Here is an 18,979-nt window from a genome sequence, read left to right as displayed (position 1 = left end):
TAAGAAGAATATTTAACAATATATTTTCAACTTGATATCTTTTTAAACAACAATAAGAATATAAATACAATCAAATGTTAGACTGTTATTCAGTGATGATATTAAGATTACCATTTCAGATAAAAACAAACAGTAAAGGGTCCAAAGCGAAAATAAATATTATGCATAACCAGGGCTTTTTTTGTAGCAGGAACTCATTTGCATTTTAGGCCACACACCCCTGATGTAGCCAATCTCTTGAAGCTTACAGTAGGCCCAGTAAGAAGAGTCCTGTAAACTCTTGGAGGATTGACTACATCAGGGGTGTGTGGCCTATTTTGCAAGGGAGTTCCTGCTACAAAAAAAAGCCCTGTGCATAACACATTCTTCACCGTAGATTTAAAACATTTTTTCAGTCTCAGTCTCTTTGACACTTATCAAAACAGTATTTTAAAATTCCATATATAGTTTTCATATGGAACCTTAAAATACTATTTTGTTCAGTGTGAAAGGGAATGAGACTAATTTTTCCCCCTCTTCCATATACCACTTTCTTCTAAAATCAACAGCCAAATCCTATTTACATGATTATCTTCTGGGTGGACCAAAAATGCCATGCTGAAAATGTCATCACAGTTGATCATTTTAACTAGTAACACCCTTGTACCAATATTTCTTTAAGTCATTTTAACCATGAAATATTTATATTTGGTTTCAACATGAATTTTATATTTATATATACCAACCCAACAAAAATTAATACAGTTTAACAAGATAAAATAAATTGTTCCACTTTTACAAGTTTTCTCGTAAGTGATATGAGGCAACTAGGAGATCTTTAGACTATAATACTCCATTTTTAAGTATGGGGTTATAGGAAACTGCCCATATCATAATATCTACACAATTCAAAGTAACTTTTGCAATAGCTTAACTAGACAATAGCTTTTGCAATAGCTTAACTAGACAAGAAAATAACTTTTCTTCCCACTGTCCACAAATGCAATAAGCTGGCTTTTGTCATGACAGATGAACAAAAGAAATGTGGACTGGATGGATGTTTTCACACTACACTAAATAATGAGTTTTGCAACTGGATTTTGTACTGAGAAAATCAGCCATCATTGCTGTCAATCAGTACACAGGGAACACAAAAGTATCACAATGGAGGGCTTTTAAAAATGGCAGGAGAGAAAGGAACCAGTAGTGCAACCCTCATATTAAGAACAACCTTTACCACCCCTCCAGAAAAATACTGGAAATGACAAGAGCAGCCACATGAACGTCAGGGGAGAGCATGCGAGTAATCTGGGGAAATGGTAGAGTTAGTTTCTGTCTTTAGCATTTCATGAACTCAATTAACTCAAAATGCTTTCTAACAGGTGTGTTAGAAAATCCATGGCATTAGATAAGAAGTCATGAGATACTAACTATTCATTTATTTGGTGTAGATGGACAAATTATAGTATTACATAATACTATACAGCCATCATCAAAATGTACAATAACCTCTTTTGAACAGTGGCCCCTCATTGCAAAAACAAATCAACAGGTGATGCAAGCAGTGGCTTCCAATAAGTGAGCCAGAAGTAACAGAGGCTACTGTCACAAAGAGACAGAGTGACAGTCATAAAAATCACCAGGTATGAATTCAGCAGAGGTACTAAAAGGATCATAGCAGAGGACACAGCAGAAGAGGAACATAACAGGACAGATCAGTAGATGGCAGAGCTATGAGACAACAGAATAAAAAGAACAGGAAGGCAAAGAAAGAGTCAAAAAGATGGAGGCATGATTTCTCTCACAAATCCATGTGTCATAGTGCCCTTCTAGAGCCAGTTTGATGTAGTGGTAGAATGCTTGAACTGTTTATCTGGGAGAACTGGGTTTGATTCCCCACTCCTCCATGTGCATCTACTGATGTGACCTTGAGTCAGTCACAAGTTCTTGCAGAGCTGTTCCTCTCAAGAGCAGTTTCTGTCAGAACTCTCTCAGCTCCACCTACCTCACAGGCAGTATTCCCTCTAAGCTGAGTTAGCGTGAGCTAGCTTACAGATTTTTAGCCTCCAGCTCACATAATTTTGTCTTAGCTCAGGAAGGATGACCCCAGAGCACAATAATTTATGCAGTAGCTCACAACTTTAATGCCAGTAGCTCACAAAGTAGAATTTTTGCTCACAAGACTCTGCAGCTTAGAGGAAACATTGCTCACAAGGTGTCTGTTGTGGGGAGAGGAATGGAAAGGAGATTGTAAACTGCTCTGAGACTCCTTCAGGTAGTGAAGGGCGAGATATAAATCCAATCTCCTTCTCTACACTGGATTTTTAAAAACTATTCTCTTTCTAAGGTCTCTTTCTGTTTGCAGCTGTTACGTATATCTGCATAACCAACAGTGTGATATAGCGGTTTGCATGCCAAATCAGGATCAAGGAGTCCCCTGTCCAAACCGTTGTGCTACTATGGAAGCTTGCTGAGTGAGTCTTGGGCAAGTCTCATACTCACATAACCTAGCTTACCTCACAAGATAGCTGTGAGGAGAACATGGAGGAGAAAATAACGTAAACCACTTCAGGTTCTCATTGGGGAGAAAGGTGAAGAATAAATGAAGTGACTAAAAACCAACTTCATGTATTTGATGAAGAGAAGTTTAGTCACAGAAGCACAGCCATAAATAAGTTTTGTTGCACTTCAAGGTGCCACATGACTTCTGGGGGTTTTGCCATTACAGACTAATATCTGTAATTCACCTGGAATTATCAAACATCACACTGTTTTCAACTTTTCTTTTACCTAACTTATCAAATAAGCAAAACTACAAAACTATAATGTATTTGCTTAGGTATCAGAGTATAGCAGTTCATATCTCCTTCTGGCAGCTGTGTTTGAAAAGAACAAAGCTACTTATTCTTCTAAATTCATAAATATACTAAACAGTGTAATTTTTATAAACTATACTTTGACTTATGCATTTTCTGTTCTTTAAAGATGTTTAGATTTGATAAGAAAGCCAATATTGCATATACATTTACCCCAACATTTATACCCCCCCACCAAAAAAACGTTAATTTTTGAAGGAAGGGAAAAGCTAATTTGGGGAAACATGTGGGTAATAAATTAACAACATTGCTCCACTTGTCTGAGGCAGGATATAACTTCTGCTGATGCTGCACAAATCTTGGATTGTACCCTACTAATTAAAGAGACTACGATCAAACTGCTCATAGGAACCAAGTGAGTATCAATTATTCCAGCAAAAGTACCTTTTCCAAGTATGCAAAGGCTCTCTTTGGATTTACAGAAGAAAAATATTTTGATCTGGAAAGGGAAACAGCATGTATAGGACCTTGCCTGGCACACTGGAAATATTCTGCCTGAAGGAGCTAGTGCAAGCATACCATTCATTCCACACCTCATAAATGCCTTCTTGGAGTTTCTTATATATAACAACGTTGCTTTAATGTTAAAGCTACAACTCTATCCTATTTGTTGTTCAAGAGTAATTTTTGTCTCCCCACCCCAAAGCTGAACACCTTGTTCAATAAAATCTAACAGAAATTCTGAGATAAAATGTTGGCTTAGCCTCCCCTCTCCCCTTAACAAAAATCTATTCTTTCCAAGTTATTAGCCAATAAGTTTTGGAGTTCAACAAGGGCTGTGTTTCAATTGTGAACAGTACAATACCACATAGAAAACTGTTTATAAAGTAAGTTTCTTTACAAAACAAATGCTTGCATTTGTTCATTAGTTACAAAAGCTGAACAGTGGTGACCCTAATGGGAGGGGGGGGGGGTTCATATTCCAAACTTTGACAAAAGACACCACAAAGCTTTTTTAAAAAAAACGTGATGACTTTTTTCTTTAAATATACATTTGTTCCTACTCACTACAGAATTCACAACCTACAAATTCACAATCCTTCACTTTGAAGGTTTCTATTTATGGAATAGCAAAGTGAATGTGTTTCTATGAGCAGGGCACATATTTTCCATGGGACCAGAGCCATAATTTATTTTCAAATTTAAAAAACACATTTTTATGCTTCAAGTCTCATCTTAAAACAGCATTAAGTTCCCTTTACACAAATACAATCCATAATGCTTTAGGTTTTCTAATCCTCTAAAAAAAACCCTGCAGAACAATACCTGTAAGAAATAATTATGCAAAAGTCAAAAACCCTTGAAGTTCCACTATGCAAAGATAGCTATTTGCTGGTATGCCACATATAAAACCAGTGTATGAACAGCTTCCCATAGAGGTAATGGAAAATCTTATCAAATGCTGCAGTATGTAATATAAATATTTAAGCAAAATCATGAGTTTTTTAAAAGAAATTTCTAAATGTGTGGGAAACACAAATACTTAGACACAGGAACAAGCTGCAGGCCTGTCCTCTCCTCTACTAGAATAATTTTGAAGGTGAACGGATTCACCTCTCAAAAAATGGGAAACGGCTGCCCTCATTCATATTATAGAGTGGGACATGACCTGGTCGAAAATATAGAAGTGGATGTCATGGTCCACAAAAAGTTCTACATGCATAAGGTTGGAGAGGCGGTGAGGCCAAAAGCTGAGAACACAACCTACCCTCCAAGCTACATGCAAACCTACATTTAATCAAGTCTCCCAGTACAACAAAGGTAAAGCAATATGCATTGAAAATTTGCAAAAGAAAAATAAGCTATTAGATTTTTCTTCCATTTTTCTATATTTGAGTATGCGTTATTCTTTGTACAAAGAAAAAGGGCAATTTTCCAAACTGATCAAAGGCAATTTTAACCTAAATAAAGTTGTTCGTAAGCCACCTTTAAACAATGTTAGAAAAGACAAGGGTAAAGAAAAGGAAAGCTCCCCTGTGAAAGCACCAGTCGTTTCCGACTCTGGGGTGACGTTGCTTTCACGGCAGACTTTTTACAGGGTGCTTTGCCATTGTCTTCCCCAATCATCTACACTTTCCCTCCAGCAATCTGGGTACTCATTTTACCGACCTCGGAAGGATGGAAGCCAGAGTCAACCTCGAGCCGGCTACCTGAAAACCCAGCTTCCACTGGGGATCGAACTCAGGTAGTGAGCAGAGCTTAGGACTGAAGTACTGCAGCTTTAACACTCTGCGCTATGGGGCTCTATGTCTTAAATAAATCAGTCATAAGATGTGTAAAGGTGTTACACTTTTTCTGTTAACAATGCCCATCATAATAGCCAATGATATGCTAAAACTTACAAAGGAAACATCAGGGTATCAGAACTCTGCCAACCCTGAACACAAAACTTATACAGAAATGCTTTGCTACCACCAACAACCTAACTGAGAAAAGTTCTTCTTCCTAGAATACATTTCACATCTACCTCTTTCATTCATTCACAACACAGTATCTAAACAAGGCATGCATGCTTATATCTACATTCCATTTCAGATATAGTATAGAAAAATTCATGTACAATCATTATATATGAATAATTACTGCCTTCTTAATCATCATCATCCAGGAGAACAGTCTTTCTCACTGAGAAGAAAGGCTACATTTCTGGTACATTTTAGCTCTTAAACAAAGTTTCAAGCACTGACTTGAATCTCACTTAGATTTCCATGGGTGCAAATAAGGGGGGCAATATTTGCCTAGTCCTTCCTCACGGAGGAGCCCAAAATGCACCCTGGAATGCTGCTCCTGGGGAATCCCCAAAAATAACTTAGGGAAGAATCAGAAATAATAATAATATTATCTCTGGGAGGTGGGGGTGGTCAGCAATGATGTCCAGGAAATCTACACTGTTACATAACTTGTAATGCAATCCTAAACATACATTAGACTTTAGTCTAAATCCACTTATGACGATGGATTTTTTTTTGCTAAAGTAACTTGCAGGGGTGTCGAACTCATTTGTGATGAGGGCCGGATCTAACATATCCGTTATAAACATAACATCTGTTTATAACACTTTATTGTTAACGCCTTATTGTTATGCTAATTTTAATAATTGTAATTGTTTTAACTATGTTTTTATAAGTATAATTGATGTAATGTGTATTTTATGTTGTGAGCCGCCCTGAGCCTGCTCCGGCGGGGAGGGCGGGATAGAAATAAAAAATTATTATATTATTATTATAACATAAATGAGACCTTGTTGGGCCAGGCCATGCCTGGCTGGGCCATGTATGTACCTATTTAAGATTAGGTAGCAGAGATATAAACTTTATAAAGGACACAAACACAATTAAAGATGTTTAAAACTTCTTTAAACATGCTTAAAACATTAACACTCAGTCTTAAAGGTGCTTTCATTGTATTTCTCCCATGGAAACTGGGCAAAGGAAGCTCTGCGCTTTCCTTCCCCAGGGGACTAGGAGGGGGAGGAGCCTCAGCCAAGAGAAATAAGAGGTTTGGCTCAGTAGCTTTGCTGTGCGATTGAGACAGCCTTGCAAAGCAAACTGTTATGCAGAAGGAAGCAAAAGAGAGGGAGAAGGAAGCATATGACACCAGTTGCTCGGGGGCCTGATACAGCCGCACGTTTCACACCCCTGAGTATGGGATTCAGATAAGTAGCTATGCTGGTCTGAAACAACAGAACAAAGTTTGAGTGCAGTGGTACCTTTAAGATCAAAAAGGTTTAATTCTGAGTATAAGCTTCTGTATGCATGCACACTTCACACTTGTTGATTTTAAGGGTGCCACTGGACTCAAACTTTGTTGTGTGTATAGGACTGTACTGCAAAGTTGTGCTCAATCTCAGATTATTGTAAGGCTTTAGAATTAGTTCATTAATTTTATGTTGTTCCAAGTTAAAGACACTTTAAGTGGAATGTATAGTATTACAAGCCACACATGTTTGGAGTTTTTTTAAAAAACAGAGAGCTTCCTACTTTTGTTGATTGTCCATTTAAACCCAGGTGTATTTAGAAGCACTCTTCCTGATGACTAGTAAGCTCAGCTGTGTTGGCAGTGCTGACTGATTTTGTTCAGCTCTTTATGCTCATATGGGAATTTGCTGGCCTGCAGTACTCTGAAGTTTTACTCTGTGTTTCAGCATAATTCCTTTATAAAAAAACTCAACTACAAAGGGTATTTCACAGTATCCTGAATTGCACAGTACAGCAAACAAGCATCTAAGAATATTTCAAAAAAATTGAGTATGCTAAAGAAAACAAGCCACTGATAAGATAATTAGGTTGTTAAATTCAAGCAGCCATATTTTAGTTTATAGAAAATGAAGTTTTAAAATAATCCAATTATACACTCCTTAAGACCTATACTAAAACCTTCAAGATAAAAATCATTAAATGTAAGAAGAAATAACACATGCACACCTGTTATTACAAGCTTCTCCATGCTATTGCAGGGTACCCAAGTTAAGCGACAGACAAAACCCTTTATATCAAATTAATTACAACTTTCACAAGAAGTTCCCAAACCAGTTTTGTGCCTGAATCATGGATGGGAACTTCAGAAGCATTCTGCCATAGATAGCTGCAAATTCATTTCCATTCCAAAATATTTGGGGCTGTAACACCAGCACCCAGAGAACATGGGGAACTTGTAAGGCATTTTTTACTAATCTATCTACACATACACTAAACTGTCTACACATACACTAATCTATCTACACATATAACAGCCTTGTGACACAGAGTGGTAAAGCTGCAGTATTGCAGTCCTAAGCTCTGCTCACGACCTGAGTTCGATCCCGGCAGAAGCTGGATTCAGGTAGCCAGCTCAGCCTTCCATCCTTCCGAGGTCAGTAAAATGAGTACCCAGCTTGCTGGGGGGAAAGTGTAGATGACTGGGGAAAGCAATGGCAAACCACCCCATAAAAAGTCTGCCGCAAAAACATTGTGATGCAATGTCACCCCAGAGTCGGAAACAACTGGTGCATGCACAGGGGACTTCCTTTACCTATCTACACATATACCCAGGTTAATTAAATAGGACATATTCCCATCTTACAACCCATCCTAAAAAAACGTTACTCCCAAAACCCATTTATCACTCCATTTCCCAGATCTTTTAATTCCAATGGATACTATTGTTTAGCTCACATTCTGTTATTTCAATCAGTCTCTACAGATGCAATGAACTGATGCAATCAACCCATGATGAAAAAGGGGAAGATGCCACTTTGAACATTATGCTGGCAACCTTATTCAAATTCAAATACCTTTAATGGCAACCTTATTAATGTAGCCTGAAAATTACAAATCTGATCTTTGTCAGAGGGGAGAGGCACAAAGATGACAAGTTGGCTCACCTGCAACCAATTATACAAGACTAATTCTATGCATGGGCAGATGTCCGAACTATTAGCATAGGAAAATAACATATATAATTCAATTAATGTATTTGTGTCAAACAAGACAGCAATTTTTTCTTCTTCCCAGCATGCCAAAGGTGCAACCTGAAACCTTCTAGCAACATCCTGTGCCCACTGAAGTCAGCCAAGCAACCTACACAGGATACAGAGAAAGAGGCCTTAAGATCTCCCCCCACCCCCCAAATCCAACCCAACTTTTTAACACAAAATATGATGAAGAATTCTGGAAGACTCAAATATGTATATATAGTCTTATTTTTACTGATCTTAATAAAAAGTATTACTTTTTAAAGATTTTGCTATGGACTAGCACAGCTACACAGACATCTTCCCAGTTATGTTGGAACAAGTCTTTTTTTGGATGGGGAAGAGTTAACCTTACCTAAAACACAGATCTGAATATACCACATATAACTACAGTTTTAGATTATCCTTCTCTGTTCCTTTTCAGTGAAAGGATTTTTTTTTGCATTTTTAATGGATGGGGTGATCTGTAAAGCTCTTAAAGTATTAAAGAATATCTGAGGTGCAGTAAGGAATTTAAGTAGTATTTCTTCCCACATGCAATTTTTTTATAACTCACAAAAGAGATCTGTTTTATACTGCATCCTGAATACAATATCCAGACTTGAATACAACATCCAGACCTTCTTCTCTTTACTGCTTAAAAAGAAATACACAGAAAGTAAGATTCAGACCAAAAATAAAGAGTTCACTGATGGCTTAAATCCCATTTTAAAAGTTCACCGCGAAAACATCATGATGCGATATCACACCAGAGTCAGAAACGACAGGTGCTTGCACAGAGGACTACCTTTTTTTAAAGATCTAAGACAGGGGTGGCCAACGGCAGCTCTCCTGATGTTTTCTGCCTACAACTCCCATCAGCCCCAGCCATTGGCCATGCTGGCTGAGGCTGATGGGAGTTGTTGGCAAAAAACATCTGGAGCGCTACCATTGGCCACCCCTGATCTAAGAGGCCACTGGTCTAAGTGTGGGGGGGGGGGAACCCTGAAATTTTCAGTGGCCAAAACACTGGTCATATGTTTTCAAGATTATTGCTGTATTGGCCATAAATTAAGCAGTCATCTAAATTTATCTCTGATGCCAACAAACCATCACCTAACATCCTCCACTCAAATTTGTAAGCAAGGTGGAGATTTTATTGAAACCAAGGCACTCTATTGAAAAGCTTCATCCAAACTTTCATATAACACTCAATTTTTCAAGGTGTGCTAAATAGCCTATGCCAGTATTTACAGTCTTACCTTGACAAAAACAAATTAAACAAATTAATGGACCCAACTAAACACTATTTTAAATATTACATTTATTAAGTTGACCTTTTGAATGAAATTTTTAATACCGTTGCATCAACTGAGAGTTTAAACATACTAGGATGGATTAACTGCTAATTTCAGAGTTATGATGAATTCATTGTGCATCCATTTAATCCTTTCATGCCTTCTGCATACATGGCAACAATGCACCTCACAGAACTATACAGCAATCTTTTCTGAAACCTCAAAATATTAAAAGGCAGAGTCTTACTCCACAAACTATGACAGGAGTAATTTTTATCCTACTGCCACATACACCCAGACAACACAATCACTGGACCTAACAACATCAACTACACCATCTCAGGTTCATTCACATGCTCATCTTCTAACATTATATACGCCGCTAAATGCCAACAGTATCCTTTGATTCTTTACATAGGGCAAATACACCAAACCCTACGCAAAAGGATAAGTGTATACAAATCTGTCATCAAGAATCATAAAATTAACATGTCAACCTTCCAGGACATTCTATGAGTGACCTCAAAGAAACTGTTTTATTGCAGAGGGATTTCTGGAACAGACGAGAAAGGAAAACTGCTGAGTTGCAAGTTATTACAAAACTCAGAACAATGGAATCCCCAGGACTTAACAAGGATATTGAGTTGTTTTTATCTTACTGCCTATGCTAACCTGATTTAGTCCTTACATCTGTAGTCTCACAAATCCCCCAGAAGGGCCATACATCCTTTTTATTTTATTTCTTATTTGGAGTAACAGATTAGAATAGTAGATGTAATGTAATGAACGGCAGCACATAATGTAATTTGGAATTGTAGATTGGAATGTATTTCTCTGGTCAGCCAATATCCCCACTTCAAAGAAGATGCTGCTGCAAGGTAGCCTCCATGCTTCAGAAAAGACAGATGGAGCATAATGGCAGGGTCTCAGTTAATTAATCTCAGCATTCCAAAATTAAGGATATATCTTTCCACCAATCTCAAATCCTTTACTATGTTCCCCCCTCACAAATTAAACCCAGCAAATGGTAGCCATATAAACTAAGCTTGTTATTCCTGTTTGGTCCTTGAATCTGTAAAACATCTTCACTACACTGTATGCGAATCTACTGCTCACCCTCTACCTGTATATATGGACTGGTAATTTCATTTTATTGTATCTGAAGAAATGTGCATGCACATGCAAGTTTATACCTTGAACATAACTCTGTTGGTCTTAAAGGTGCCACTGGACTCAAGCTTTGTTCTGCTGCTTTAGACCAACATGGCTACCCACCTGAAACTAACCATCCTGTTACTATGAAACAGCATTCAATATCTTTAACCATCTTGCAGATAGCCAAATGATTCAAAGTGATTAGGTAGGGAAACTTTAGTTGAGTTGGTTTCACCCTACTCTCAGATTGTTATTGCATCAGGCCAGTAAAGATTAGTGGGCCAGTAGTTTTGTAGACTTCATTTGGAAGCCTAAACAACCTCACTTCAACCACACAATGCCAAAATAAATATTTAAAGTACTTCAAACAATAAGCATCCGGGTCTGGACTCCACTTCAATGCTCTGAACATTCTGTGATTCTATGACAGTGCTAGCAAATGAGGAAAACAGTTCTGGCTACTTAACAGTCCTTAGAACTGTCTAGAATTTTTCCCCCCTTAGACCTAAAGCAGCTTTAAAACATACAGGTAACACCCAGTAGCATCTCCTATTCAGACTAAGACTGAGGAAGATTTCCAGTAGGTCAGGTATGATCCTTCAAATGTATTCATAGCTTCTTCACTTTGCCCTTGAGAAGAAATGGGGTAAGTTACACAATTACCAACTGCTTTAATCCAGTCTTAGTTATACTTATTGCCCGGTTACTTATGCATTCCTGGCAACTAACACCCCACCACCATCTATATGTAAGGCTTGAAGAATTTCGTTTCAATGTATCTGAAAAAGTGCAAACACAGGAAAGGTAAATTTAACTTTGTTGGTCTTAAAGGTGCCACTAGACTCCAACTGTGTTATACATACCCAGATTCAGCTTTCACTGGTGAAGAATGCATATTAATACTTTTTTTTCAAACAAAGAAACATGCAGTACACACATCCTATAGCTATGTTCTGGAATCTGCTTGTACATAAAGCCTGTTAGGCAAATCACTAGAAGGGGGGCAGGAGGGGTTGCATCAGTCCTTAAATCTCATGACCTCTTCTTACATGCCCAGGAATATGCTGATTGCCACTTTGGGGTCAGACAGTGATTCTTCTCCTGGCCAGTTTTATCAGGGATCTTGAAGAGGGTTTTTTTAAAAAAAAAAAAATCTGGGCATGGCACAGGGGTCACTGGGTGTATGTGTATAGGGAGGAGGTACTTATGAATTTTCAGCATTGTGTAGGACTAGATAACCCTGGAGGTCCCTCCCAGCTCTATGATTATAATGTTTGTAGAGTAAACCATGTTTCAAAACTTAAGAGCAAGCATGTGTTTCTCAAAGAACTACATGCTACATGGCTTTGAAGCTATGGAGACTTTTAAAAAGTAGGGTTTGAATGGGTATGGAAAGGAGACTGTCCGTCATTCAAAACAATGCCTAGGGTAGCTATCTGGATCTCAGTTACTGAGCTGAACAATCACAAAATAGACTTTTTTTAAAAAAAATGTAAAATTATTGCAAGTTAGGTCAAGACTCTCCCTCCCTTTTTTAAAGAGTAAAAATTGCACACATTTTTAACTACACTCTTTAACAAAGACACAATTTAAACATTTCTGGGTCTTACTTAAAATTCCATACATATTTTTGGTAAGGTAGTTCTGGCTGATATTCAAGCTTCCAAGTTATGAAACCACAACGCAAATATAGAAAATACACAGAGATATTTCTTGTTTCATGGGCATGTAAAGTACTGGCAAGTGTTCTCAATAATTTTCTTAGAGATTTAGACAAAAGGCTTGTGACTGGATGCACGCTAACAAAATGATCACTTGCATGAAACAATAGTCTATCAGATAAGGAAAACAGTTGTAATCTCATTGGAGTTGGTCCTAGTTAATATTTATCTATGCATTTGTCACCATATTTTTAGAGCACACATTTGGAAACAGTGCAAATTACCAACCTGAGAGAAGCAAATTCATTGTCCAACAAAAGTTCCAAATTCTATAGCCACCATTAAAAAAGAATGTGCAGGATGAAGTTCAATTGCTCCTCTGTCAGTATACAATATTTCAATAGTCACTGTTGTGTACTGCAGCATAAATTGCACACCGCATGGGAACCAGCAGTGTGGCACCCTACAAGAATACCAACTACCACAAACCCTGAAAAGTTGATGCAAACCTACATGTCTAATATTTGAGACAATATTTTAAATAAGATAGCAAGAATCAGCAGCACATCAAGAAAAACATGCCCCATCTGTCATACTACTGAAAAATGTTAGTACAGGCCCTATGAACCTCATGACATGCAAATGATTTGTCACTGCATCCATTTCTTCAAATTAATCTCAAACACACAGCAATTGTCCTTACCCTCATCTATTTTCTGCTATTTGTTAATATTTCGTTATCTCTGTCATTGCTTGGCTATATTCATCTCATCAGGGTTCATGAAAGCATTCAAAAAATACAAACTCTTATTTGTTACACTACACATGGCCTCACTCCTAAAACCACATTCCCCTATGGAAAATCTTAGTGACAGCAGATACAGTCCTAAACACAGCATGCACTACTTCTCTTTTACTGTTACCTTATACAATAATCACAAAAGAAATAAGATGTTTATCAAAAATATAACAAAATTCCTGAACAAATTCACCTATCACTTAGCAGCATTTCCCAATCATGCCTGTGAACAACATCTGAGCAAGACAGTTTACTTGACTAGCATCAAAGAATGTATCTAAAAAGACTGCATTATCCTATCACAGCATTCCATTCTTGGTGTTTCTAAAAGTACTCTCAGTAGTATTTTACAAGTGTAAAGTGGCTTTACTACAATTTTACTCATTCACTTTACAACTGTCAAGTATTTTTTTGAAGACATAATTCAATATACATTAACATCTATGAGAGCATGCTTTATGGCCCCCTTGGCCATTACTACAGATAGTGCCTGGATTTAAACATACATACTTAATGAACCAATTCCATCAGTGCTTGCTCAGAAGTTAGTCCCATCAATTTCAATGAGACCTGTTTACAAATAAATATGCATATTACCACAGCCTTAAATCCTTTTAAAGGATACTGTGCAAAGTTTGTTCTTAAAAAAGCAGCAATATCCTATAACATGCACACAAAGCATTATTATTATAAAACAAGACCCCAGCAACATGTACACAAAGTCACTTGTGCTTGAAGGTACAGAAGACTAGTTCTGAAACCACTGTTAACTTTTATAAAAATACCATCAGAATACAAGTTAATGCAACTGATGCTATGTATATTTAGTGTTTATCCCTAAAACGTAAAAACACAAGACAGCATATTAAAAGAAGCAGAATGGCTTAAAACAGCAGCCTGGGAAATAAAAAACATTGTGTTGAACCCCCACCCCCCCTTATGTTTCCTGCAGAGATTCAGCACAAAGATAGAGATGCTGATAACAAAGGCCCCTGAGTTACCACAGATCAGAGACTGATTTCCACCACCACCACCCCCATCCAAATGTCAAAATTTGGAGTTGGCGAAAAGAAGTCTGAGTTCATGATTGTATAAGAGAGATCTGGATTTCAGCATGAAGTATCAATTTTTAAAAGGAGCTTCAGAACTTGCTGCAGTGAGCTGGGGCTTGAGAATCTCTCAAGCGCGTGTCCAGAGAGAACAATGAGGGATACAACCAGGATAACTAGGATTAACTTTGTTCACAAGGAATGATACGGAAAGGCGACATTGCAGAATGAAAGATTCCCTGGATTCTGCAAGATTTGTGGAATAAGCAGGGACTCCTGAAACTGCCTCTGGGGAATACCCCTTGAAATTAACTGCAAGGCCATAACGAGACAGCCAAACCTCTTTCTGTTTGGGAAGAGGAGAAAAGGAACTCTAAAAAAGCCCAGTCAAGCACAGAGACAGCTTGTCAGTCGCCACACCAGGGATGCTCTTTCCCGGGGCCAAAGGCTTCTTACTCCTAAATACTAATATTACGGCTTTCTGCCGCTGGGCCGGGCCCCTGAGAGTCAGGGAAGGCAAAGGAGACGGGAAGAGGGGGGCAGCCAAACTTTAAGACAAGTTTCTTCCCCCCAGGCAGCCCCCTAAAGGACTGGAGGATGCGGGCCTGTGCCTCCTGACCTGTCCCGCGGGTCGATCCACGAAGTCTGCCGCGTATTGTGATCGATGTAGAAGACGCGCCCGTCGTAGTCTCTCGCCTCCTCCCAGCCCGCGGGCAGAGGCAGTTCCGAGCTCTCCCGGCCCCGCGGCCCGCCGCCTCCTGACACGACAGGCGACTGCCCGGTCCCTTGTCCCATCACGGCGGCCTGCGGTGGCTGCTGCTGCTGCTGCCGTCGCCTCCTGCGCCCTCCGCTCAGCCACGGCATGGCCACGCCGCAGCCGCCGCCGCCACTCCCGGGCCGCAGCCTGGGCGGCAAGCGCTCTCCCTCCAGCAGCCCCTCTTCGGCCGCGGGGCCCTGGCAGTCCTGCGCCGCCTCCAGCCCTGACTAGCGAGCGGCCCAGGCTCGCGGAGCTGATCTCGGGCGGTCCCGGCTGCAGCAGCGCCGCCGCGCCGGGCGCATCATCCTCTCGCTTTCCCGCCTCCACCCCTGGCCGGGCCCCGGGACCAGCCCAGCTGCAGCCGCTGCCGGCTGCCGTTCCTCAAAGGCCGCCCCTTCTTCGGCCGAGGAAAAGACCGCAGCGTAGGCCGCAGGCCGCCACCGTGAAATTCCCGCCCTTCCTTCCTTCCTTCCTTCCTCTCGCCCTCCCTCGGCAGCTCAAGCTCACAGCGGCTCCCTCAGCTCCATCCAGTCGGCGCCTGCCCCGCCATCTTCCTTCCTTCGGCCAGGGATCCCAACACCCTCCGCCTCCCGCTCCGCCTCTTCCCTTCTCCGGGTGCTCCTGGAGCCGTCTGAAGCCAGCCCTGCTTTTCCCGTTCCAGCAGGCTGGCTGGCAGGCTGGGCGAGGCTCTGCCGTGCAGAAAGGGGAAGAAAGAAGACAAAGCGGCGGCAGAAGTTTGCTCCCAGCTCCAGAATGCAAGGAAATGAAGCACAAGATGGAGCTTTGGTTTGTTTGTAAAAGGTTGAGTTCGAATTTAGTGTAAAAAAATAACCCGGGCCAGTCCTTCATTCACACGGAGAGTCGCTAATTTCAGAAAGAAACATTTCGGATTCCTCACACAGGAGTCCCTACATCTTTGGAGGGCGCATGTGAAGTCTCCAGGCTGCCAGATGGTCGTGGTTTAAAGGCGCCCCGTGTACGCTAAACAGGGCGGGGGGTGGGGTTTGCCTCTGCGATGTGTGTCTTAGGGCTCCCCAGTCACTTTATCAAAGAAGCAGGGTCCCAACATAAAAGCCACTGTTTATTCAAAGGACATTTATGTCTACAGGTTTTCAATTATTATATTTATCATTGCAGTAAGTTTTAGGATACAAAAAAAGTTACTACCAGAATGCCAAAGGATAACAGATGGATAAACTGTGGCAGGTCCTTAACAGATTTTAGGGAGAGCTAATTTTTAATAATTGTTATGAAAACCTAGTGTCCCACTGGTTGAGAAATGCTGGTATAAGGCAGTGTAATTCTCTAACTTTTTGAAGAGGGACCTGTTTCTAAAAATCATTTGGGAACAAATGACGGCAGCTTACACCCAGTTAGGATTTAGGGTGGGGGTGAGGACCCAAAGATCTGGGTGGTATGAGGAGGAGACAGAATTGTTCAGATGCCTGTGTAGGATCTTGCCAATCCTGGGACCAGTTGCTGCTGGTAAGGAGAGAACAGGTATGTACTACAGAACTGCTTTTTGGCTACCAAACTGCAGCACTTGTATTGGGGAGCATTGCTGTAATGTGATATAACTGAGTTCTGGTCATTCTTTTCTCATCCTTGGGAAACTGGGAGCCAGTTTGGTGTAGTGCAGGGGTGGCCAAACTGTGACTTGGGAGCCACATGTGGCACTTTCACACATATTGTATGACTTTCAAAGCCCCCACCACCCCATTGGCAGGTTTGGAGAAGGCATTTATCTTTTTAAATCACTTCTCCATGCCAGCCAACAGCTAGAAGAATGCATTTAAAGTTAAAGTCGCTTTCTTTCCACCTCTTCCCTATCTATTTTCCTTCCTTCCTCATCTGATGTTCATGTCTTGCGGCTCTCAAACATCTGCTGTTTATTCTGTATGGTTCTTATGTTAAGCAAGTTTGGCCACCCCTGGTGTAGTGGTTAAAAGAGTGGCAGACTCTAATCTGGAAAACTGGGTTAGATTCCCCACTTCTCCATATAAGGTCTGGTTGACCTTGGGCCAGTCAAAGCTCTCTCAGACCCACCTACCTCACGCGTTGTGGGGAAAGGCAGACTCCTTCAGGTACTGAAGGGCAGGGTATAAAACCAACTCTTCTTCTTGGTATGCCTTTCCAAACCTGATTTTTAGTGATCTTTTGGTGAAGAACACAATCCAAGCATATTGTGAGGATGGGAAGTTGTATATCATCCTGAATCCTGCCCACATCCTTCAGTCAGCAAGCTGGACTGTTCTGCTGTCTGTTCCTGCTACTCTACCCCATCAATCTGTCTATCTTTCTGCCCTCTCATCCCAGCATTCTCTCTTTCTTTCTACATCCCCATACCAGCACTCTCTCTGAGTACCCCTTACCACCACCGAGCTTCCCCCTCAGCTGTTTTCGGCGGCTCACTTGGGTTTGCTCCAGATGAGCCTTCCAACCATAGCTCCTCTTCCTCGCAGGCTTGCCCACAGCAGCTCCAGATGAGTCATCCCCCCTGCCTTGCCAGTTCACCCTGAGCAGCTCCAGGTGGGTGAGCTAGCCACCTTCTCTCCCCTCCCTCACAAGCTCACCCAGAGCAGCTCTGGCCAAGCCAACCCACTTTCCCTCGCCAGCTCAGCTGGAGTTGCTCTGGGCACTTGAAGAAAAAAGGAGGGGAACAAAAATTTAATGCAAAAAGATGAATTGAGAACCAAAAAAGCTAATTGGATACAAATTAGGGGACTCAATATTAATCTCACTAAATATAAAACATCAATATATAATACAAAATGTATTTATTACAAATTAGTTTTAAAACAATTATAGGCCCAAATATAGCCTCAGTAAGAATTCAAATAATACATTATTCACAAATTGGACCTTATGTGACACTAAAACAGACGTGTTTTAGCCTACTGGCCTTCTTCAGTGGCCAAGCATAAATGTTTCACATAGGCTTAATTACTGCAATAATATTAGTCAATATAGAACCAAGTGAAAAAATTGGTTGAAAAGGAAGGAAAATGAGAAAAGAAAAAAAATCATTATCAATTGAATACAATATTTGATTATGATTATGAACATGTAAATGTATTGAAGAATTACTTCTGATAAATATCAGTGACTCAAGTCAAGGATGTATTATATAGGTCTCATATGATATCACCTTGTGTCAAAATCAGATACCTGTAACCCAAATGATGTTTCAGTTATGTACCTAAAATATATATTAAATATCCTAATAGCCAATTTTTATAATTATAAATTTTTAAAAAAAATCTGATAAACTACATTTCCAAATTAATGAAAATATAATAGTTACCTACCTATTTTAGTCCAAGAGAATCAATTTAAAAAGCAATATGGAGCCTGTGTAAGATGATGGAATCAAGATAGACCTCCCACTTTAATTGAATCATCCATCTCGATTGCATCATCTTACAGCCTGGCATATAAGAGATAGGACAACCATCACTTTGCACTGCATGCTATTACATTACACTGGCTGGAAGGAAGGAACATGGGTAGGCAATAGCAAGCCACTCTCTGAATGTCCAAGCCCCACTAAAGGCTGCTAGAAGTCAACAATGACTTCCAGATATGCACACACATATAAACACACAAGCCACACACACCCCCCCAAAAATTAGAATCTACTAAAGGATTCTAACAGCCAAGGGAGCAGAACCCCTAGTAACTGATATTATCCTGGAATGTAGCTTACATTATATGATACCTACTGTAGCTTTCATTCTTCAACTTTCTCATTCAACATGAAAGAAGAAAAGGTAAAAATCTCACCTTGTATCATTCACGTTCAAGATTCGATGAGCAGGAAGGATACATTACATCATCTTATATGAGGAGATAGCAAAACATCAGCTTATTCTGAAATACTGATTCATGTTTATGAGCTGAATTGTTGTCTACTCCAGCTGTGCACCAATTTATATATTAGGGAGTATATAAACTGGGCCCAGAATCCCCATCCT

The 18,979-nt window shown here is 40.0% G+C and overlaps 1 protein-coding gene across 5 annotated transcripts in view; it reads right to left on the bottom strand.

Moving 5' to 3' along the window:
• The window catches only part of WWC3 (WWC family member 3), an 89,531-nt gene extending 74,065 nt beyond the window's left edge, over window positions 1-15,466 (bottom strand). For 3 of the 5 annotated variants that reach the window (XM_060233949.1, XM_060233951.1, XM_060233950.1), the window contains exon 1: window positions 14,868-15,466. In XM_060233949.1, coding sequence (XP_060089932.1) covers window positions 14,868-15,112 — 245 coding nt within the window. In that variant the 5' untranslated portion in view covers window positions 15,113-15,466. The remainder of the gene's footprint in view (window positions 1-14,867) is intronic. The other 2 variants (XM_060233947.1, XM_060233952.1) reach the window with 1 other exon arrangement.
• Window positions 15,467-18,979: the final 3,513 nt, after the last annotated feature.

Source organism: Heteronotia binoei, chromosome 3, assembly GCF_032191835.1.
Source record: "Heteronotia binoei isolate CCM8104 ecotype False Entrance Well chromosome 3, APGP_CSIRO_Hbin_v1, whole genome shotgun sequence".
In the NCBI taxonomy this organism is placed as follows: Eukaryota; Metazoa; Chordata; class Lepidosauria; order Squamata; family Gekkonidae; genus Heteronotia; species Heteronotia binoei.
The sequence above is the reverse complement of the archived record's forward strand: the minus strand, read 5'-3'. Positions and strand labels throughout refer to the sequence as shown.